The 24,694-nt window shown below is 40.3% G+C and overlaps 1 protein-coding gene across 1 annotated transcript in view; it reads right to left on the bottom strand.

Moving 5' to 3' along the window:
* Positions 1-421: 421 nt before the first annotated feature.
* ME2 (malic enzyme 2) overlaps positions 422-24,694 on the bottom strand; it is a 51,089-nt gene continuing 26,816 nt past the window's right edge. Inside the window, exons 7-16 of the mRNA XM_059707323.1 lie at positions 24,450-24,553; positions 21,745-21,854; positions 21,548-21,645; positions 21,143-21,256; positions 16,529-16,643; positions 15,154-15,296; positions 7,163-7,265; positions 4,541-4,611; positions 3,787-3,885; positions 422-1,596 (exon numbers count right to left, since the gene is read on the bottom strand). Coding sequence (XP_059563306.1) covers positions 1,429-1,596; positions 3,787-3,885; positions 4,541-4,611; positions 7,163-7,265; positions 15,154-15,296; positions 16,529-16,643; positions 21,143-21,256; positions 21,548-21,645; positions 21,745-21,854; positions 24,450-24,553 — 1,125 coding nt within the window. The 3' untranslated portion in view covers positions 422-1,428. The remainder of the gene's footprint in view (positions 1,597-3,786; positions 3,886-4,540; positions 4,612-7,162; positions 7,266-15,153; positions 15,297-16,528; positions 16,644-21,142; positions 21,257-21,547; positions 21,646-21,744; positions 21,855-24,449; positions 24,554-24,694) is intronic.

The raw sequence follows: 24,694 nt of genomic DNA, 5'->3' as shown, positions 1-24,694 counted from the left end.
ACTGGGTTGAAAATGGCATGAAAATGGACTATTAAAAACGGTCTGAACACCTACCTTATTTATCCCACTTGGCTCTAAATTAATTTTGATGGCTTTAAAAAATTAAATTCATTTTTAATGGAGAAAGAATTGTCACTAATGATATTCAAAGGAATGTCTCGTAGGAATGAATATTCCAAAATTATCTCAAGTACAGCATCACTATTGGAAGAGGGGTATGACCTCTTCAGTTAAATATGACTCAATTTAGATGTGAAACATCTGACTAATTTGTTAAAAGTCATGATGTTAATCATAATTTATGCATCTTATACCTCCCTCCTTAGAATCATCTCGAAATTAAGATGATGAAAATGTGTTTTTCATAAGCAAAGTTAAATTTCTACCTGAGCAATAAAATAGCATAATTGAAGCAATTAAATTGAAGTTATTATCTTTATTAAATAAAAAGTTACACTATGATTTTTATACACTGTTAAAAACAATGACTTTTTAAATGTTTTAATGTTGACATTATTACAGGCTCAATGACTATTTTTTTAATTTGTCTAAAGGCAGCAGTAGTTTCCATTTCTCTCTTACAATGTTATAGTAAAGCCTTAATTTAGTTTTAGGAAATAAATAATAGGGTATATTTTTCATATTTCTCTAACTCTATATACTGGAGAGGAATTTCAGAGCATGAAGAAGAAATAAATAAAAACATTTTAGATAGACAATTTATCCTTAGAATTTGGTTAAATTTGGCTTTTTCCTCATACTGTGTGTTCATCTCCACAGAAGTCAGTTAGTATATTAGTCACCCTCAAAAGAGCTCAGTGAAAGATTATTACCTACTTGAGGTCCAGTGCACAAATTCATGCACAGGTGCGGTCCCTTGGCCTGGCTGGCGATTGGGGCCTATCGAGCTGTAGGAGGTTGGCCGGCCAAGGGGAAGGGCCATGGGATGTTGGCTGGCTGCAGGAGATTGGCTGTGGGAGTGCACTGACGACCAGGGGGCAGCTCCTGTGTTGAGCATCTGCCTCCTGGTGGTCAGTGCACATCATAGCAACTGGTCAACTTGTCATTCGGTCGCGTAGGCTTTGATATATGTAGATAATAGTAAATAGCAAATTCTTGGGCAAGTGTGATCAAGAGCACAGGTGAAGACATTCAAAATATATTTTTAACATCTCTTTGATGTGGTATGAGCTACAAATCAGAATGAATGCATTATGGCCATTTGGTGGCAGGGTGCCAGTGGGCATTAACAATGTAGTCGACACATCTACCCACACAGAAGTGTAGATTCATGGGAAAAATAAGTCTGGCAAAGCAGTGGGGGACAATAAAACACAGAAAAAAAACCCCATAAATTTGAGAACATTATATTTTTGTCTGAGAAGAGGGGTTCCCTGAAGCACGGACAATATTTATTTGTGGGCGCTTCTATTCTGGTAGCACGGGAGGGCTTTGTCCAGATTCTGGCCATTCATACATATCTGGCAGCATGGAGTCATATTCACTTCGCCATATTCTTTCTCTAACATACTTGGCCTTGTCCTCAGGTTCTGGGTATCGGAAAGCCATTTTATTAGCATACAGGTATTCTGTAACCTGAAAAGTAAATAAGATTATATAACAGAAATGACCAGCGAGGAATCTTATTTAGAAAAAAATTTAAATATCTAGGAAAATAATGAGAGACATGCCACATTTGAGGTGAAGAAAACAACAGAATTATATTGAAAGACTTAAACCCAAAAAACCTTGAGTGGAGAGAGAGACTGAATGGGGATTTCTCAACACTGAAAGACTCAATTTTACCTATTTAATTTATAAATATGAAATAGTTGTATACATAGTTGCAGGGTTTTCTTTAAACTCAAAGAACTGATATAAAAATTCATCCAAAAGAATAAACAGTTGAGAACAGACAATACTGAAAAACCATAATGACAGAAAATATATAGTATCAAAGAATATACTTTATACATATTATAATAATTAAAACAGTGCATAATGATAGATAAATACGGTTAGGAACAGATTCCTAGTAACAGATTAAAAAATTTTATACTAATAAAAGCAGTAGTCTCGATCAACTGGTGGTGAAACAACTGGTTACCTACTCAAAGAAAAAGTTTCTGTCTCATAATATACACTAAAATAAACCTGTGTGATTAAAAAGTCTTATGTTATTAGAAAACACAGGTAGATATTTATATAATTTTGGAGTGGGAGAAGGCATTAACACTCACAAAAGATGAGAAACAACCTATAAATTAACAGATAATTTCATGAAAAAGCTTTTGAAAAATGGTACATAAAACAATTCTAAGTTTAGAATAATGACAATGGGACAACACCTGCACCACAGCAAACAGAAGGATCACTATCCTCTACAATAAAGAGCTAATATGCTAATTAAATGAACAGCACAATGACCATCCAGAAGACCTTCCGGACGGAGCTGGGGCTGCGAGAGCCGGCCGGGGCAGCTGGGACTGTGAGGGCTGAGCCCCCTGCCTGAATTTCATGCATCCGACCTCTAATCCTTAATAAAGAGCTCTCATAAGTCAGTATCAGCAAGTGGAAAGAGCTGGCTGGCATGGCTCAGTGGTGAGTGTAGACCTAAGAAGCAGGTTGTGATTTGATTCCCGGTCAGGGCAGGTGCCCGGGTTTTGGGCTTGATCCTCAGTGTGGGGCGTGCAGGAGGCAGCCGATCAATGATTCTCTCTCATCATTGATATTTCTATCTCTCTCTCTCTCCTCCTTCCTTCCTCTCTGAAATCAATAAAAATATATTTTTTAAAAAGGCAGAAAGGCATATAACATACAAACAAGCACAGGCCATGAATAGGCAGTTCACAAAAAAGTATGATTGCTCAATAAACACAAAATATTCTTCAATCTAATAATAAAATAAGTGCTTTAAATAAAAATAAGATAATTTTCATCTATTAAATATATAAGATTTAAAAATAATAATTCTAAGTATGGGCAAAGGTGTGGGAAAACAAATACACTCATATCTAATAGGTACTATGTAAATCAGTACTTTTTTCTGAAGAAATATTTGGCAATATGAATCAGTAGCCTTAGTGTGTTAACACTGTTCGTCCTTTTTTTTTTTTTTTTTAAATATATTTTATTGATTTTTTACAGAGAGGAAGGGAGAGAGATAGAGAGTTAGAAACATCGATGAGAGAGAAACATCGATCAGCTGCCTCCTGCACATCTCCTACTGGGGATGTGCCCGCAACCCAGGTACATGCCCTTGACCAGAATCGAACCTGGGACCTTTCAGTCCGCAGGCCAACGCTCTATCCACTGAGCCAAACCGGTTTCGGCTGTTCGTCCTTATGATTAGAAATTTATCTTAAGGAAAAACAATCACAAATGCACATAAAGACTTATCTGAGGATTTCACTACAGTATTATTTCTACCAAAATGAAAAACACTTAAATGTCCAAAGAGAAATGGTTAAACTAATTATGACATAACAAAAAAGAGAATTATTATTGATTAACAAGGGAAAAGACTTATAATACATTAAGTGGGAAAAAGTGCAGTGACAACCCAATTATAAAAATAGGCACTGGTGACTGAGCATGTGTGTGCTTAAAAAGACTAGAAGGCAACAAACTCAAAATAACAATGTGGGTTATATTCTGGTAGAATATCGGTGAACTAAAATTTCTTCTTTGCACTAAATGTTTTAAACTTTTCTTTAATAAACTTGTGTTACTTACATAAGAAAATTCTATTAAAATTTATGTGCAGAGGTATAAACTATTACTTACTTTAATAGCAATGTTAATGGAAACTTCCTGAATATTGGAAAAAGGGGGATAAAGTCTCCCTTGAGCTAGCTCTTTATCCGTCAACTGACTTGTCAATGCCTAAAGAGAAAAAGAGAACTTTACGTTTGTTTGTTTAAATAACACAGAATAATAAAGACCTACTGGAACATAGAAAGGGTTGAGGAGCAGAAATGCAGATAATATAATTCTCCTATTTCTAGCAGGAATACACTTAAACTACTGCAGAAATTAAAACTGTTCACTACTGAACAATAAAGAAATAACCAGATTTAAAGACTTATTAATATATTCTACTTAACATACAGAGTTTGGTATAATTACAACAGCTACTATGAAAATAGACATTAATATTTGTATTACTGTGAGTTCTTCAAAACTCATACTGCCAAGTTTGGAGTTGCAATTATTCCAAATAAATCTGTAATTGTCATGAAAAACTCACAAGGAGTTATATTTTATCTATGCTGTCAGAATATGTTACTTTCAGATACATATAATACAGGTATAGATGTGTTATAAATACAAAAGGATTCATAGCTTACCATCACACATTTGAAAAATCATGCTAAAAAATAATTTTATGCAAAAGTAGATGGGCAAATCAAAAGAGCAATGGGTGAGTAACTTCCTTTACATTCATAAGGCAGATTTAACCCCTTCTCTTTTCCTTTCTGCTTTTAATCTTTATAATTCATCCTTTATAAAATAACTATACAATATTAAAAATAATTACCTTTGCAGCTTCTAGGAAAACATGGTCACTAATATGCCGGGTGTGACAGAGAATAACAGCTAAAGCCACTCCTAGAATACAGTTTAAACAGTTTATTTAGTAAGGTCACTTTTCAAATTGTGAAAGGAGCCAAATAAATTCCCAAATTTAAAGCAAGTGAATGGCAAGCCATCCCCACTCCGAATACCCTCTCCAAAAAACCCCCAAGCAGCCAAGAAAATAAACACAAAAATCTGAGAGTTAAAATCCAATGATCTTTATTAACCACTATAATTCTTATTTACTAGAAAAAATACTTCAGAAAATATCAAAAAGCTTTCCCCAATATTGTTTTTACATTTATCAAAATTACAAATGCATACAATTTATCGACACTTGCTACAGAAAACACTATTCCCACACACCTCCAACCCTCCGTTTCTTGCTCTACAGAGACAACTACTTGCAATTCTTTTAGCTGATTGTTTCAATATTCATTTCTCACTCTTACATAGCTTGCTTAGAGTTCTGACTGACTTCTGAGTTTTAAATATCACTGCTTCCTTCCTGTGGGAAATAAGTAGTTAGCTTTCTGTCACATTTCCAGCCTTTTTTCTTCTTCCCATCATTTTGATTGAATGAACATTCAGTGTTTATTATGACTTCATAAATGCTATTCACAGCTGACTATCCACTAACACTGTATCATGATTTTTCCTCTTCTGTATAACTTTGTTTTCCCTGAAGTTACTATCCTATTTTTTTCTTGACTTTAGTGTTTTTTTTTGAATTTGAAATAACTTCATGACAAAACATTCATTCACTTGTCTAATTTTCTTCTAATATTTCAGCTACCTCATGTAGTCTCTCATTTCATCCTCTAGAATAAATGTGATCTGGCTGCAATCCACTTCAGATATGGAGTTGTCATGCTGGAAAATCCCTCTATCATCGGGATTCCCTTTGCTTCTAAGTTGAGTTTATTTCCTAAATCCCACTTCTTCCTAGTTTTTTGTTACTACCTCTTCCTGTTAGCATATATTCTCCTGTAGTTTCCTGAAAAACAGTATGTGGGAGGTATATTTTTTGAAATCTTACATTCCTCAACCATCTTTTTCTTTTTCTTCTTTTCCTACTTTCCATTTTGATAGTTTGAGTTTAGAATTCTAGTTTAGAAATAAGCTTCCAGCATTACTGGTGATGATCCAGTGTCAATGTGATCCCAGGTACTTTTTCAGTGATTATCGTTTTACCTCCTCTCTGGAGGTATGTAGGCTATGTTTGTGTGTGTGGCTAATGTTCTGTAATTTCATGATCTGCCCTGAGGTGCATCATTTTCACTGAGGTGTTTGGCACACAGTAGGCAGGCCTTTCCTATCTGGAAACTTGAGTCTTTCCATTTGGGGAAATGTTAATAAAGCTTTTGATAATGCCCTTCCGCCCGTGTTCCTGTGCTCTCTTCCTGAAATTTCTATTTCCTGCTATTGTACCTCGTGGACTATTCCTCTAATCCTCTCCTCTATTTCTATCTCTGTTCTTTGCTCTATTTCTAGGTGACTTCCTCAACTTTTTCATCTAATCCTTCTGCTACTAAAACTTTCATTTTCAAAACTTTATTTTTGTTTTATAATTTTAAAAAATAAGTCTTGTTTCAGAGATGCAATCATTTGTCTCCATGATGATTTTAATAGTTTTTAATTTTCCTTCTTCCCACATAGGACTAGTAATCTTTTAAAATATATATATATATTTTATTGATTTCATAGAGAGAGGAAGGGAGAGGGAGAGAGAGATAGAAACATCAATGATGAGAATCACTGACTGGTTGCCTCCTGCATGCCCTGACTGGGGATGGAGCCCACAACCCGGGCATGTGCCCTGACCGGGAATTGAACAATGACCTCCGGGTTCATAGGTCGATGCTCAATCACTGAGCCATGCCAGCTGGGCAGTAATCTTTGACCGTTTTTCATATGCAAGGGTTCGGAACTAAAAAATGATTGGTAGCTATGAACACAAGGATGGGGCTTGCCTACTCTGTCACTATTGAGTGATCTGGCTTTTAATCTCCCACTTTCTGGCACCTCTGTCCTCAACTATGTCTGTTGTCTCAAAGTCTAGAAATTTTGTTTTAAACTATTCAAAGACTATCCCAATAGAGTGGGGAGGACGGGAAGATCAGATGGTTAATAGCTTCCTTATTTTAATCCAGCCTCTGGAAAATATAGAAAATTTTAAAGAAGAGTAACCGGTCCATCTACATTTAATGCAGTTATTTAAATGTCTGGGGCAAAAATGACGTCTTCTTACATGGGTGGGACAAAAGTAGGTTTACAGTTGCTTATATGGAAAATAATAAAATAATTAAATAATAATACAAGAATAAACTATGTTTCGCACACTCACAACTGTAATTGTTGAATTATTCATCTGTTGAATTACAACTGTAAACCTACTTTTGCCCACCCCTGTATGAATAAATACATTTTCAGAGGAAATAGAGCAAGTTGGATCTGCTGAATTTCTTGAGTTTCCCTGTGCATTCATACCAAAATCCTGTAAATTCCATCGTTCATTTTAATCTTAAACTCTAAAGAATTTCATTAATGATTACTCTGAAACACACATAATGGTGACAATTACCTGGGAAAATATATGCATTGTTGCCTTGGCCTGGCGTGAACACTCGCCCATCACTTAGTTTCACCGGCTCGAATGGACTGCCACTGGCAAACAAACACCTTCCCTGCGAAGAAATGAAATGGCCTTGATTCTGTTACTTGATGTGCCTTAGAAAATCAAGGTAACCTCAAACAAGATTAAATCCTATAGTAAAGCAGACCAACATATTATTTGCAAACAGGAATAATTTACTATATAACATAATCTTGTCACTTAACTTTTATTGGAATGAAGTTTGTTTTATGCATACATTCTAAAGTTGAAAAATGTCCATTAATCATTTTTCAAAAACCTTACACCTTCCATTTCCTTTGAAAAATTTTAAAGATGTAGATGGCCAATAAATACCATCCTAAAATATTAAAGATTGATGTAAACATCTGTGAATGAAGGGGAAAACATCAAAAATTAAACTGCTACCATTTACTGTACATTTGCTGTCTCATACCAGGGGCTCTCTGTGTTAACTCAGTGAACTCAGCCTGCATGAAAACCTTAGAGGTTATCACTATCTTGATTTTACTGATAAAATAAAAAGAGAAAACTAAGGCTTAGATATTCCCAAGTACTCTATAAAACAAGCTTGTCAAACTTGCAGCCCATAGACGCATGTCGCCCACAACGAATATTTTTGCGGCCCAGCCAATATAATGATATGTAAGAAATGTTGATAAAAATGTTGTAACTGAAGTTTTACAATATCCTGTTATACATAACTAGGGGCCCGGTGCACGAAATTCGTGCACTGGGTGTGTGTGTGGGGGAGTGTCCCTCAGCCCAGCCTGCCCCCTCTCACATACTGAGAGCCCTCAGGCGTTGACCCCCATCACCCTCCAATCGCAGGATTGGCCCCTTGCCCAGGCCTGACTCCTCTGGCTGAGGCGTCCGGCCCGGGCAGCGGGGACCCGCAGCTGCAGCGACCCGCGATCGTGGGCTTCGCTTTAGGCCCAGGCAAGGGACCCCTAGCTCCCGGGACTGCCAGCTTCGACCGTGCCCAGCTCCCATCACTGGCTCCACCCCTACTTCCTGCCATCACTGGCCAGGGCGGAAAAGGCACCTGATTCTCTGATCATGGCTGGGGGGCAGGGCCAGCTCTTAGCTCCCCCCTGGGTTTCCGATCACTGTGAGTGGCAGGGGGCTTCTTCCTGCTTTCCCTTTCGCCTCCCTGCATTGTGCCTACATATGCAAATTAACCGCCATCTTGTTGGTAGTTACCTGCCAATCTTAGTTGGCAGTTAACTGCCAATCTTAGTTGGCAGTTAATTTGCATATAGCCCTGATTAGCCAATGAAAAGGGTAGCTCGTACGCCAATTACCATTTTTCTCTTTTATTAGTGTTGATTATTAATAATGAACTACAACGTTTGCTAATGACTGATGACTATAATCATGTTGCACTCATTTCCCTTACGTGCCTTATGCGCAGGCGCACCATTCTCTCCACTAAAACTAGCAGCGAATATTTTAGCAGCCGATCACCACATCACTAGTCTTGGACTGACTTGTTTGGTGTGTGCAACAGGAAATATATCACTTTCAGAACAAGAAAAATAGGTTTATTTGAGTTACGCTTGTTAATTTGTGTAATTATTCAGTGTCTGGTAAGTTAATGTTCAAGAAAAAATATTAAATTTTATTAAAATGTTCTATTATTGGGGAGAACCAAGATGGCGGCATAGGTTAACGCCGGAGTTTGCTGCTTTGAACAACTACTTCAAAAGTGAAACCAAAAAACGGAAGGGACATCACCCAGAACCACAGGAATGCTGGCTGAGTGGAAGTCCTACAACTAGGAGGAAAGAGAAACGCACACGGACACTCAGAGGAGGCGCGGTGCTGAGGTCAAGTTCTGAGGTGCGGAGTGCGCGGAGCGGGCTGGTGGCGGAGGGCGCGGTTGGCGTTTTCAATCGGGAGGGAGTCGCAGACTCTGAGCTCCAGATACAGGCGAGTCTCTAGGGACCCAGACTCAAACGGGAGAAGCGGGACTGTCTGGCTTCGGTCAGAGCTAGTGCAGCTTTCTCTCCCAGCTTTGCAGCGGGTGCTGGGACTCAGAGAGGCAGAGCCCCTGGGGACAGGACTGAGAGCCGCCATAACTGCTCTCTCCGGCCCACCCTGTTGATCCTGTGCGACCTGCCCCGCCCAAGCCCTGCACAGAGGCATTTGCTGGATAGCCTCAGGCAAAGGCTAGATTAGCACCTCCCTAGAGGACAGAAGTTCTCTCACTGCTGACACAGCTGATTCTCATAGCCACTTGGCTTGGAGGTCAAACCCTCCCTGGAATTAGCTACAACAATCAAGATTTAACTATAAGACTGCGCACAAAGACCACTAGGGGGTGCACCAAGGAAGCATAACAAAATGCGGAGACAAAGAAACAGGACAAAATTGTCAAAGGAAGATATAGAGTTCAGAACCACACTTTTAAGGTCTCTCAAGAACTGTTTAGAAGCTGCCGATAAACTTAATGAGATCTACACGAAAACTAATAAGACCCTCGATCTTATATTGGGGAACCAACTAGAAATTAAGCATACACGGACTGAAATAACGAATATTATACAGACGCCCGACAGCAGACCAGAGGAGCGCAAGAATCAAGTCAATGATTTGAAATGTGAGGAAGCAAAAAACATCCAACCGGAAAAGCAAAATGAAAAAAGAATCCAAAAATACGAAGATAGTGTAAGGAGCCTCTGGGACAGCTTCAAGCGTACCAACATCAGAATTTATAGGGGTGCCAGAAGATGAGAGAGAGCAAGATATTGAAAACCTATTTGAAGAAATAATGACAGAAAACTTCCCCCACCTGGTGAAAGAAATGGACTTACAGGTCCAAGAAGCGCGGAGAACCCCAAACAAAAGGAATCCAAAGAGGACCACACCAAGACACATCATAATTAAAATGCCAAGAGCAAAAGATAAAGAGAGAATCTTAAAAACAGCAAGAGAAAGAAACTCAGTTACCTACAAGGGAATACCCATACGACTGTCAGCTGATTTCTCAACAGAAACTTTGCAGGCCAGAAGGGAGTGGCAAGAAATATTCAAAGTGATGAATACCAAGAACCTACAACCAAGATTACTTTATCCAGCAAAGCTATCATTCAGAATTGAAGGTCAGATAAAGAGCTTCACAGATAAGGAAAAGCTAAAGGAGTTCATCACCACCAAACCAGGATTATATGAAATGCTGAAAGGTACCCTTTAAGAAGAGGAAGAGGAAGAAAAAGGTAAAGATACAAATTATGAACAACAAATATGCATCTATCAACAAGTGAATCTAAGAATCAAGTGAATAAATAATCTGATGAACAGAATGAACTGTTGATTATAATAGAATCAGGGACATAGAAAGGGAATGGACTGACTATTCTTGGGGGGGAAAGGGGTATGGGAGATGTGGGAAGAGACTGGACAAAAATCGTGCACCTATGGATGAGGACAGTGGGTGGGGAGTGAGGGCGGAGGGTGGGGCGGGAACTGGGAGGAGGGGAGTTATGGGGGGGAAAAAAAAGAGGAACAAATGTAATAATCTGAACAATAAAGATTTAATTAAAAAAATGTTCTATTATTTTATGTTAATGATTACTCATTTATTTCAGCCTTTTGCATTCAGCATGTCTCTATAGAAATAAGCCGACGTTTCTAAGAAAATTGAAGCTTTTGTTTTTTTGCGGTCCACATAAACTTAAACCTTGTTTATTTGGCCCGTGTTAGCCTTTGAGTTTGACAAGCTTGCTGTAAAAGGTCAACTGGAATCCAGGTATTTAAAACTCTGAAGCCCACAGTCTCTTTCTGTTATGCCATAATGCCCCCTAGTGAGGCAGTTTAGAAAAGAGGCATCGATACAACCACACTATCAATCCCAGAAAAAAATGGCATGTTGCCTTGTTAAAAAAAAAGTCTCCAAATTTGTCATAGTCATCCAGTCCAGTACTATGCTCTATAATAGCACATAACAAATGTTACGGGTACATTCTGTATTTCTAAGAGAAGAAAATGCCTGTGAAATTGAAAAGTATCTGAACATTAATTTATAAAATGAAGTCCTTTATATATAAAATCCCTCAAATACCACCACCCCCACCTTTCCTTGGAAAAAAAATAAGACAAAGAGCAAGAAGAAAACAATGGTTCTCTAGCAGGATAACCTATCTCGCAATAACCAAGGCATAACATATATATGTCCTGTTTTAAACAGCTCCTTGGATTAAGTTAAAAAGTAATTTACAGAAAACTGAACTATGTCCACATGGTAGGATGGACAAACTGCCACGAGTACTTGAACATTCAAAAGAATTATGTCTAATAACCTAAAATCCAAATTGTAACAAGAGTGTAATATCCAAGTGTTATTCTTTGAAGTATAGCAGATCCTTTGCATTAGTGGTTTAAACACAAGAATTTGACCTGAAGGTCCATGAAGTACAGTAATTACTACTTTTACAAGATATACTTTCAATTTCAAAAATGATACAAGGTTTATGGTAAGTGTTGAAGCAAGTCAGCGACAGGCTTAGTGGTAGGCTCGGGTGACTAGCTTGGACCTACAACTACATACAACATTTTCTACAGATAGCTATTATCATTCTCAACCTATTTTAGGTATAGCTACGTATAACAAAAGTTGTATTTGTTTGAACATTAACATTAGTTCCTGGCTAATGCCATACATGTTACCATAATAATAATCTATACTAATAATAGAGGAATATGCAAATTGTCTGAGACACTGTCACAGTAACAGTAATGACCAACAGCAGGCTGCGTGGGGCAATCAGGCCGGCAGGGGGGTTAGTGAGGGACGACCAAATGACTGAACAGCAAGCTGTGTGGGGCGACCAGGCTGGCAGGGGGGTTTATGAGGGATGACCAAACGACTGAACAGCAGGCTGCATGGGGTGACCAGGTCGGCGGGGGGGGGGGGGGGGGGGCGGAATTAAAAGTAACCAGGAAGACATGGGGGCAGTTGGGGGCGACCAGGCCAGCAGGGGGGCAGTTAGGGACAATCAGGCTGGCAAGCAGAGGCGGTTAGAGGTGATCAGGCTGGCGGGGGGGGGGGGGGCAGTTACGGGCGATAAGGCAGGCAGGTAGTGAGCAGTTAGGAGCCAGCAGTCCCAGGGATCAGGCCTAAACCAGCAGTCAGACATCCCCCGAGGGGGTCCCGGATTGGAGAGGGTGCAGCCTGGGCTGAGGGGACCCCCCTCTCGTGTACTAATTTGGTGCACCGGGCCTCTAGTCCATTTTTATATAAAAAGCCTGTGGCCGTAATGCCCAAAGATCGGTCACCAGGAGGTGCATGGAGCACCTCTCGTTCCTGCGGCCCACAGGCTCGGCTCTGATCACAGCAAGGCGGGTGGGTGGGGCAAGCGCAGCCAAGAGGGTGCGGGGGATGGGTGCCCGGCAGGTGGGGGCAGGGAGTGCAGCATGGGTCCCCAGGTGGCGAGTAGAGGTGCTCCTGCTGTGTGGGGGGGGGGCGTACATGGCTGGCGGCAGAGGTAGGCGGCGCATGGGGGAAGGGTGAAAGCTGGGGGAGGAACTGAGGCAGAAGGTAAAAGCTGTTACTAAGGGAAAGAGCCAAACAGTTCAGAGCAGCCAATGGCTCAGACACTCAACACTGGGGAGAGAGGAATGGGGACTAGCAAGGCACAAATGAGCTCGCGAGGCCCGTGGTGGTGGTGGTGGTGGTGGCGGCGGAGGGAGTCTGGGGTCCCGCCAGTGCGGCAGGTCTGGGGTCCTGCCTGCGGCGGCACGGCAGAGGGAGTCTGGGTCCCACGGTGCGGGGAGGTCTGGGTCCAGTGGCACAGGGGTCTGGGTCTTGCGCGATTTCGCATGCTAGGCCTCTAGTGTGTATAATAATAAATATTATGGGGGCACCATTAATTTTAATAGCTCCATAAAGTGGATTATACAATACTAGGGGCCCGGTGCACGAAATTCGTGCACTGGGTGTGTGTGTGGGGGAGTGTCCCTCAGCCCAGCCTGCCCCCTCTCACATACTGGGAGCCCTCAGGCGTTGACCCCCATCACCCTCCAATCGCAGGATTGGCCCCTTGCCCAGGCCTGACGCCTCTGACAGAGGTGTCAGGCCTGGGCAGAGGACCCTCATTTCCCCCCATCACTGATTCTGCCCCCAGCCCAGGCCTGATGCCTCTGGCCCAGGCATCAGGCCTGGGCAGGGGACCCCCCGACCCCTCCAATTGCTGGCTCTGCCCCTTGCCCAGGCCTGATGCCTCGGCCAGAGGCGTAGACCCCCATCACCCTCCGATCGCCTGATCGGCCCCTTGCCCAGGCCTGACGCCTCCGCCAGAGGTGTCAGGCTTGGACAGGGGACCCCCATCTCCCCCCGATCACTGGCTCTGGCCCCCGCCCAGGCCTGAGGCCTCTGGCCCAGCAATCATGCCTGGGCAGGGGACCCCCATCTCCCTCTGATCGCTTGCTCCACCCCCCGCCCAAGCCTGAGGCCTCTGACCCAGGCTTCAGGCCTGGGCAAGGGGACCATCATATCCCCCCAATCCCCGGCTCAGCCCCCCACCCAGGCCTGATGCCTCGGCCAGAGGAGTTGACCCTCATCACCCTCCGATCACTAATCACTGGATTGGCCCCTTGACCAGGCCTGAGGCCTCCGGCAGAGGTGTCAGGCCTGGGCAGGGGACCCCCAGTTCCCCGTGGTTGCAGGCTCCGCCCCTGCCCAGGCCTAACGCCTCTGGCTGAGGCATCCGGCTCGGGCGGCGGGGACCCGCAGCTGCAGCGGCCCCGTGATCGTGGGCTTTGCTTTAGGCCCAGGCAAGGGACCCCTAGCTCCCGGGACTGCCAGCTTCGACCCAGTTCTTAGCTCCCCCCTGGGTTTCCGATCACTGTCAGTGGCAGGGGGCTTCTTCCTGCTTTCCCTTTCACCTCCCTGCATTGTGCCTACATATGCAAATTAACTGTCAATCTTAGTTGGCAGTTAACTGCCAATCATAGTTGGCAGTTAATTTGCATATAGCCCTGATTAGCCAATGAAAAGGGTATCGTCGTACGCCAATTACCATTTTTCTCTTTTATTAGTGTAGATAGTTCTTTATGGGGAATGTGTTATATTCACATGACACCAGTAAATTTGGAGATTTAGAAAGATCTTGGGAATGTTCTCTAGAATGGTGAGATTCTACAGCAGTTCATCTTCTCCAAACCATCTGTTCTTCCTCCGTCATATTCTACCTATTGCTTAAGTGTGGCCAGATCTTAATGGTAACAGTACTGTCACATTCTGAGGCCCAAGCTGGCCTATTCTCTGTTTTACAAGAAACTGCTGCTTTCTCACTAAACATCGAGGGTGTTAGAGTAACACTAAGACATCTCTCCACTGAAAACAAAGGAACTAAAAATTTAAGAGGTAACTGCAAATACATAAATATGTCATTATTTTATGTAACACTAACAAATTACATAAAATTAAACTATAATGAAATGCTTTTTAAAAAATCATTTTAAAAAAAGAGATAGCAGTTTCAAAGTTATAAAAATTGTGAAAAATGTTTTATCTCATCTGGCTAGTGGGTGAGCATCGATCTATGAACCAGGAGGTTATAGTTCAATTGCCGGTCAGGGCAACATGGCTGGGTTGCAGGCTCATGGGTACGTGCAGAAGATAGCTGATCAATGATTCTCTCTCATCAATGATGTTTTTATCTCTCTCTCCCTCTCCCTTCCTCTCTGAAATCAATAAAAATATATTTAAAAAAATGTAAAACAGCACAAATGGCATAAAGGTATTAAAAAATAGAATTATGAGGTAATTACTTTCTAGAATTGTTGCAAGCAATAATTAATACCAGAATTTGATGATCCATGGATGAATGTTGTAATCTCCAGAGTAACCATGAAAATTATGCAAGAATGTATAACCAACAGGCTAATAGAGGGAAAATAAGACATAACTAATTCATTAAACTATTATTGATTAATACCTCTGTAAGTGTATATGCTTCTTCAGCTGTACACTCAGCCATTGCTGTAGGATTACTTAATGCAAAGATTATAGGCCTTTCGTTGATATCAGCCATGGTTTTGATTACTCCAGGAGTGAAAAGTCGACCAGCTCCTGCAACTCCTAAAATAAATAAGGGGAAAAACAGCCAACTTCATTACAGGTAAAATAAAGCAATTCTTTTTTTAAAAAAATAGTTTCATTGATTTGAGAGAGAGAAAGGGAGAGGGAGAGATAGAAACATGAGTGATGAGAGAGAATCACTGATTGGCTGCCTCCTGCATGCCCCACACTGGGGATGAGCCCACAACCCGGGCACATGACCTGACCGGGAATTGAACAGTGACTTGCCGGTTCATAGGTTGATGCTCAACTGTTAAGCCACACTGGCTGGGCTAAAAGCAATTCTTATAAACAGCATTTCTACAACAGGTTTAACATAACAAAAGCGTAGGTGAACGCTATTACAAAGATGGATTTTGCATTGCTGAAATAATGTTATACGAACACAATTTCAAATGTGAAAAGAAAAACAATAAAATGCTAAGTTTTCACTTAAAATATTTATTGTCCACCCCAGTCATAGTAAAGTGTGGGGGGGGGGGGTAAGGAGGAGAAGAGTATAAGATTATCTACATCACTATGTCTAATTAAAATTGCTACAACATGGATGACCCTTGAGGATATTATGCTAAGTGAAATAAGCCAGTCACAAAAAGACATTCTGTGTGATTTCACTTCTATGAGTTCTAATCAATGAAGAAGCTAAAAAGATGTACTTTTCCTGATCATAGACACTTACTGTTTGTGACTATTCTGCTATTTGGCATTCAATAGGGCTTGTACATGAAACAGATACAATTAAAAGAAAATGATAGATTAAAAATCTTATAGCTACATTGGAAAGAAAATAGCTCCCCTTTTAAAGACTGTTACATTTTCTGCTGTGAACTTTGTGCCATGTTGTCATAGTCTCATGTCAGCTATGCAATACCTGACTCAAAAGGTACCAAACACTTTCAGCTTTGTTGCTAGTGAAAATCTTGGACTCTGCATAGGATTTTCCTGGTACAGTGTGTCAAATGACCTTGGTCTTTTTAGGTTTTGAGCCCAACAGTCATACCAACTCTAAAAATAAAGTGTGATAAATCCCACAGCTTCTACACTTAAAAATACAAGCAATATACATTAACTGAACTTTCATTGCATGCTGTAATAAAAAAGCTATTATGAAAAATATCATATATGCTGAAAGCTAGATAAAATCTACCATTTCTTTTTTAGTAATCCTGATGTAAGTTATGATTGGCAAAATACAGTTAAGTAAGAGAATAACCTGCAACAACTTTACTTACCAATTATAGCTGAAGGTTTAAGTATCTTTACTGCATCTTCAAAAGTATCAGGTATGCTCTCTGGGGCTGAGTGAGCAAAGGATTCCTGATGACTGTCTATTTTAGCTTCCCGCCCCTGAATTATTACATAAAAATACAGTATTTTGGTAAATGCTTATTGAGGATTGAGTGAAAAGACATCATTGAGTCACAAATTGTTTCTACAATAGGAATGTATTTTCATTTACTTTTCTCTTCAATCCGTATCTTCTAATTCTATCTTCATAGTGTCCATAAACCCCAATATAAAATATAAATCAAATCTCCTTACAACCAGAAACTGTAATCCCTCTCAAAAACTCATTTACTCTGTGAAGTCCTCCTAAATTCAATATGGTACAAGTCCTACAATCCCTTTTCTGGGCTAGATGCAGTTTGGAAATCAGAATTTTTCATATTTTAGAAATGTATTATGGCAATATATAAAATATTACAGATGCCTCCCAATGGGTACTGCACAACTGAACAAAATTTATGACCAGTGTGGTTTTGCAGGTTCGATTCCCAGTCAAGGGCACATACATGGGTTGCAGGTTCGATTCCCACCCCTGGTTGGGGCAGTGTAGGAGATAACCAATCCATGTGTCTCTCCCACATCGATGTTTCGCTCTCTGTCTCTCCTTCCCCAGCTCCCTTCCTTCTACCCCCTCTAAAAGTCAATGGAAAAAATACCCTCACTCCTTGGGTGAGGATTAAAAAAGAAAAGTCACACCAAGCACAAAAGGTGAAGACTACAAATGACCTCTCTGGTTTTGTTACCAGAGAAGTTCAGGTCAGTCAGATGCGTTACTAACTGGATGCAGAACTTTTAGAATTACAGAATTGTACCTGGACTCCCAAGACTTCTGAAACAAGAGGAACAGAGACTTCTGGCTCAAGTTGGCTGACTGAAGAAACGTGCTTTCCTCCCCAAGTCCCCAGTCAAAATGCTTAGTAGTGTCAAATTCTTAGTAGTGTCACAAAGCCAGGAGAGGTACCAGTGACAGGAAAACAATGAAACGTTTCTCAATGATTTAAAACAGGCAAAACATGGATGAAAACTTAACCAGGCTGAGAAATCCATACCTTGACTTTGGCAAAAGAGAAGACATCCCCTGCAAATGTTTCCATCAGAGCTCCAGAATAACCCAGATAAAAACGAGCAGGGCTGGGAAAATTTGCACAGCACCGCTGGCTGGGAAGTGAACTAAAGGACCGAGATACAGCCTCACCAGGTGGAGGCTCTCAGAATAATGGCTTCGTATGCTATGTTTGTCTCCAAGAGAATTACAGCTCTCCACTACGATGGTTCAACAGGGCAGTCTCAAAAAGGAGGGCAGCGTTAGGGACACCAGGAGAGACTGGAAGCCTAAATTCATTAGGTCAAGCTACTTAGACTAAAAGGAAAATACACTCAGAAGCTGCAGATGAACAGGGAGGGGCTTCTCACTGTGCTAACCAATACTATATGCATTCTAGAGCTGACTTATCCTATATAATAAAAGCCTAATATGCTAAGTATCCAGTCGACCACTTGGCCATTCAACCAATCAAAACGTAATATGCTAATGATATGCTAAGGCCACTCAACCACTCAGTATGATGTGCACTGATCACCAGGGGGCAGATGCTCCAACCGGTAGGTTAGTTTGCTGCTGGGATCCAGCCAATCGGGACTGAGCAAGATGGGCCAGACATGCCCTGGAGCCCTCCTGCAGTCCCTCCCCGGCTGGTCAACCTCCCGTGTGCCTCCCCCACCCCGATCATGCACCAGTGGGGTCCCTCAGCCTGACCTGCGCCCTCTCGCAATCCGGGACCCCTCAGGTGATGTCAGAGAGCCAGTTTCAGCCCGATCTCGCAGGCCAGGCTGAGGGACCCCACTGGTGCACGAATTCGTGCACTGGGCCTCTAGTCTGTATATAAAGTGTCTGTCCGGGTAATGATGTCACAGAGCAACGCCCCGCTTCCTCTCCCTAGCGACTAGCCTCTTTGCAGTTTCTTTAGCCCAGGAACATGACTTGCTTTATAGCCAGATGCAAACATTTCACACTTTAACCAAATGTCTGTGAGGAGTTTTCCCATGCCTCATCTCATTTGATCCTCACAGAAGTCCTGGAGTACGTAGAGAGAAGACTTGGTGGAATCCTATTTTCATTAGCCAGGAAATGAAGGTTTAGAAAGTTTACAAACCTGACCTGACTGAAAAGAAGAAATGGTGGACCTTGAAAATGACTTCAGGTTTTCTCACTGCGCAGAATATAGTCAAACACTGCCGCAGCTAAATATTTTACCCTTTGTTCTCCCTGCATGATCTACAATAACAATCTGCTTCGTGTTGATATTTACTGCTGTGTTGCTGACAATTCCCTGAAAGAGAAGTTGGGGTGCTTCACTGGGCTGGAAAAAGTTTAGCTACATCAGAAAGCAGGTCTAATTAAGCAAGTTTATTCTATATCTATAGAAGGCTAAAAGTTGACTCGCGCATGCACGATTCAGATAAAGTTCCCGCTGGTGCCAATCGCACTCCTCGGTTTCGATCTGTCACTGTCAATCGTGAATTTGGTTGACACTTCTATTATAGAGAAAGGACGAATAGCAATACTAAAATATTTCTTCTAATTAATTTCCTTTCAACAAGGGCCACTAGTTACAAATACGATGAAGAATCACATTTGTGAAAACCAATATCACAAAAAGAAACACCCATCTACTGTGTACCAGTAAAAGTACATATCCTCCCAATAGCTTTCCAAAAGTATGTCTTATAATCCTTGCATCTTATATACAAGTTAACATAGCAGTTATAGTTTACTTGAGAGGGAACTTATTGAATGGTTAAGGGCACAGGCTTCATAGGCTACCGGGGTATGAATCCTAACTCCATCACTTCTAAGCTGATGTCCTTGAAAAAGTCACCTGACCTTTCTAACCCTCAGTTTCCTCGTTTGTAAAATTCCATAGGTTTGTGGGGTTTTTTGTTAATTCTCACTGGAGGATATTTTTCCATTTATTTCTAGAGAGACATCAATGGAAAAATGGAAGGGAGGGGGAGAGACAGAGATAAATATCGGTGTGAGAGAGACACATCGATTGGTTGCCACCCACACACACCCTGAAGAGGGCCAGGGATCAAGCTTGCAACCGAGGTACATGCCCTTGACTGGGAAAAACCCAGGGATCCTTCAGTCCGTGGGCCAACGCTCTATCCACTGAGCCAAACTGGCAAGGGCAGTGTTGTTGTTTTTGTTTGTTTGTTTGTTTTTAAATATATAGTTTAATTCAGTTCAGAGAGGAAGAGAATGGGAGAGATAGAAACATCAATGATGGGAGAGAATCATCAATCAGCGGCCTCACTCACAGCCCCCACTGGGGATTGAGCTGCAACCGGGCATGTGCCCTGACTGGGAATCTAACTGTGACCTCCTGGTTCATAGGTCGATGCTCAACCACTGAGCCACATAGGCTGGGCTCCATACAGTTTTTGAGATTAAATAAAATAATAAATGTAAAATTTTAGCACAATGTCTGGTATATTTTTAAAACAACTATTATTTTATTATGTATAATTAAACCACTCAAGACTTTTTACTCACACACTTTTTCATTTTATCTTTTGATAAAATGTACTAATAGAATATTGGTACTAGTTAAGAAGAAAAGATTACAGAATTGGAGCAAAGTACATTGAGATAAGCTTGCTCCAAAGATGTAAATGACAAGTAACTGCTATATCATTATACAAGGCAAAAGTACAACACTGTGTAGGGATAGGTTCAATTATGATATAGTTTACCTACATTTCAATGTGTTATAGATCTAAGCTATAAGGCATTTCTTAAACTAATAAAATGACAATCAACGCTAGGAAGGCAGGCATGTCAAAGGACACTAAGTCAATCTCAGATAGAAGCTCTTTATTATCCATGAATTGGCCTTAAGAATATATATAACTTGCCCTGGCTGAGTAGCCAGTTGGTTAGAGCGTCACCCTGACATGCCAAGATTATGTGCGGGTTGGATCCCCAGTCAGGGCACATATAAGAAACAACCAAGGAATGCATTAATAAGTGGAACAACAAACTGATGCCCCCCCCCAAAAAAAAAACAATTAAAAATTACTTGTTTTTTAAGTAGTAAAAAAAAAATGTGCCTTTTTCTGGGGAGAGGATCCATAGATTTCTATTAGATTGCTAAGGGGATTATGACCACCAAAGGGTTAACGAATTTTGTTCAAATAGCAGATGTTCTGCTAACAATTTAATTAGAATAGTCTGAGTTCCAATTAAAAACCTAGTCTTAGAGGGGTCAAGTACAATATTATTTGCATGATTATTTGGTCTCTTAAGAGTCTGGAAATCGAGAAAGGAGTAAGTCTGATGCCAACACAGACACTGATCTGAATACAAAGCAAGAGTCTTTATAAAAGACAAAGGTTTTAGACTGGAGGATTTCTGTTGAGAACATACTGTAAGATCCCCAACTAGTATAATTTGGATAGTCGAGATATAAATTTTTAAAAATTGATGTTTTAAAAACCAAACTAAAAATATCATTATAACAACATCGTTTTGCTTCTCCAAGTTTTAAATACCTTACCTTATATAATAAACCAAACTTGTCAACCATCCAAATTTTCTTTTGTGCCTCTTCTTCTGGGAGGCCACTTTCTACCATAGCCATAACTATAAGATTTGCAATTCCAAGAGCAGCCTGTCAAACAGAACAAAAATTTAAAAAGTAAACACAAGAATATGATGCAATGCTTGAATTATAATGTTTTGTTATGAGGAATATTTGGTTTATTCTTCCCTTACAAATCACACACAAGCTGATTCTTTGTAATATTCTCTAAGCATATTTTAAATTATCTACTTTACAACAGAAATTTTAAATTACAAAGATCTCCTTATCTATCTCAAAATTATAAGCTCATTATGCCCCATTTTCCAATTCTAAAGATGAGTGTTGGTTTTAAATTCAAAACAGCTTACAGAAACTTACCTCTCCTGCTCCAAGAAATAAGATTTTGTGTTCTGAGAGTGATTTACCAACAACTTTTTGTGCTGCAAGAAGACCTGCGAGAGCTACTGAAGCTGTCCCTACAAGAAAAACAAAGATTTTTAAAAATAAAAAAGTGGTCACATAAAAAGGGTTTAAGAAATAGAAATTAAAATCCTGAAGTTCTCTTTTTGCTTTACCTTGAATATCATCATTGAAGGTACAGTATTTTTCTCGATATTTTCTCAAGAACCTGAATGCATTATGATTTCCAAAGTCTTCAAACTGAATAAGTGTGTTCCGTCCATACCTAAAAAACAGCAAAACCCATAATGGTTGTGTTGAAAAGCCACTACTAAACAGCTTTCCTGTCTAATATTCCTTATGATAGCATTACAAAATATGTTGTTAGTTCATTTAATGCCATGTGGCAATTTTCAGAGTCTATGAAAGACTAGACTCAAAATGTAGAAATCCATCTCTCATTCAGAAAATTTACAGGGTGCTTCAAATGAATGTAGTACCAGGGTGAGCCTATGGAATATCAACCTGCATAAACTATTTCCAAGTGCCTATAAGGGTGCCCAGCACATAAATGCACCAAATAACTTCTTAAAAAAAGAGAGAGATTTTGTTTCTGAATCTCAAATGTATAATATTAGCTATGTATACTCATTACATTAACAGTTAAACAGCAATACAGGAAGTATATACATAAAAGGTTAAAAAATAGTCGAGAAGATTAAATGAAATAACAAATGTAAAGTTTTAGCATAATGTCTGCTATATTTTAAACAACTATTATTTTAAATTATGTATAATGGAAGCACTCAAGATTAGGAGGCTACTATAGCATGAGTTCATGAGCATTCAGAAAAAGATGCCAATCATCTTGGTGAAATGGGGTAATAAGGGAAGATTTACAAAGGAGGTGAGACTTTATTTGGGCCCTGAAAGAAGAACAGAAAGTCAAAAGGTAGGAAGAAGAGCAAGATATATTTTGGTGACTCTAAATTTTCAACAGTCTGTCTTTATATGAAAAGATAAGGGAGAAATTGGTTAAGGTGAGTTGGGCCAGATAAAGGATCTTGCATGGCAATTAGGGAATGGGGACTTCATTCTGTATCTGGTGCAGAATCAGTGAAGGCTTCAGGGAAGGAAAGAATTCATGTACAACTCCCTTTAGGAATGATGCACCTGCCATTAATATGCAGCACAGATTGGTGTGGGGAGAAAGGAGAAAGCCAGGAGACGCAGCTAGGAGGCTGCTCTAGCACGAGGACCAAAAGATTGGAAGCAGAAGCCATAGGAAGTAAAAAGGACGATTATGAGACATTAGAATAAACAAACAGAATTTGATGAGGAGGCCAACTGGGAAGTAAGGAGGAAGTTTGTTAAAATACTAAAGTAACCTGGATCACTTTGACTGTATAAGATAAAAAGTAGGGGAGATGGCAATTTCTAGGATAATGAAAAGTTTAGTTTTTTTAGATGTGTCAACTTTGACTGAAAAAATTTTAAATATCTCCTATGTACCAGTAATTTAAAAGGCAGGGCAGGGTTAGGTCATAAATGTAAAGAATTTGGACTTTGTCATAAAAGTAAAGAGTTTAGACTTTACCCTATGTCAATAGAAAGGCAATTAGAGATTTCAAGCAAAAGAATGACATAATGAAGTACATGTTTTAAAAAAATTTAATCTGGTGGTAACGTGGAGAAGAGCTGGAAAGGAGAGAAATTGGAAAATGGTTTAGAAAAACCCAGAAGAGAGATGAGAATGTGCAGAAAGACTGTAGCAATGGGAGAGAGGGGATCTATTTCTGAGGCATTTGAGTGGTACCACCAACTGGATTTGAGGATTGGAGAAGGAGAAGAGTCAAGGATAACACCAAGTTTAAAGGTTTGGCAATAGAGTGAAGGTTACTGCCATTAATAGAGGCTGAATACACAGAAGATAATAAGCAGTTTGGAATGGGAAGGCATTGTTTTAGACACGAATATGAAAGAGCAACAAAATGTCTGGTGGAGAATTCCAGGTGTTAGAAATACAGGCCTCAGAAGGAGGTGGGACTGCATAGATGGGTTTTCATGGGGGGAGGAGTCACATGCATAAAGGTTATAGCTTACCATGTACTCATTCACATGTAATAAAAATGAGCAAGAACCCATGAAGACAACTAAAGAAAGAAAAAGGTGGGTGAAAGACCAAGTTAGGAAAATCTTGGTAGTCAAGAGAAGAGGGAATTTAGAGGATTTCAAAACCTGGTGAGATGCTGCAGACAGATGGAGAGAGAAGAGGACCAAATGGTCAGGAAATTTAAAACATGAAAGCGGCACAAGAGTTTCACCAGAATGGGGAAATGAGCGTGATGCCAAGGGCTGAAAGAACTGGACAGTGAGGTTCTGATAGGAGCAGTGAGTGCAGACTTCCCTCAAGATGTCGGACAACTTTCCCTGGCCAATGTTGCTCAGTGGTTAGTGGTTAGAGTACTGGCCTGCACAACGAAGGGTCACGGGTTCGATTCCCAGTCAAGGGGTCATACCTGGATTGTAGGTTCAATCCCAGGCCCCAGTTGGGCCGTGTGTGTCTCTCTCACACCGATGTTTCTCTCTCCCCCATCTCTTTTCCCCTCCCTCCCTCTCTTCCACTCTCTAAAAATTAATGGAAAAATATTCTCAAGTGAGGATTAACAACAACAGCAAAATATATTGGGCAACTCAGGGAAAGCAAGGCAGAGTGGGTAGGTTATCACCATGTATCAGCACATCTGATCAGCAGGAAAGAACCAAAGTTCTCAAAATTTAATCTCCTACCTACCTTTATAAGAGGTGAACAAAACAAAACAAAACTGTGATTTTTTTCTTTAATTAAAGATGCTTTTATATACTCAAACTTAAAAAATACCTGTCAGTAATGGCCTTCATAAACTCATCAATTAGATCATCATAACGTTGTGATCGGTCTCGTTTCTGATATAAGCCCATGTAAAATGGATCTTTTAACAGTGCCTATAAAATAGACCAAATGTAAAAATAAAATTATTTTGTTACATAACCAGTTTAAACATATTTTTAAAACAATAATCACAAAATAAATTATTAATATAGTTTTTTAAACCTTACTGCCCTGCCCTACTTCAAGACACTTTT

The sequence above is a fragment of the Myotis daubentonii genome, chromosome 8 (assembly GCF_963259705.1).
Source record: "Myotis daubentonii chromosome 8, mMyoDau2.1, whole genome shotgun sequence".
NCBI classification, from domain to species: domain Eukaryota; kingdom Metazoa; phylum Chordata; class Mammalia; order Chiroptera; family Vespertilionidae; genus Myotis; species Myotis daubentonii.
This window is presented reverse-complemented; position numbering and strand designations above follow the sequence as displayed.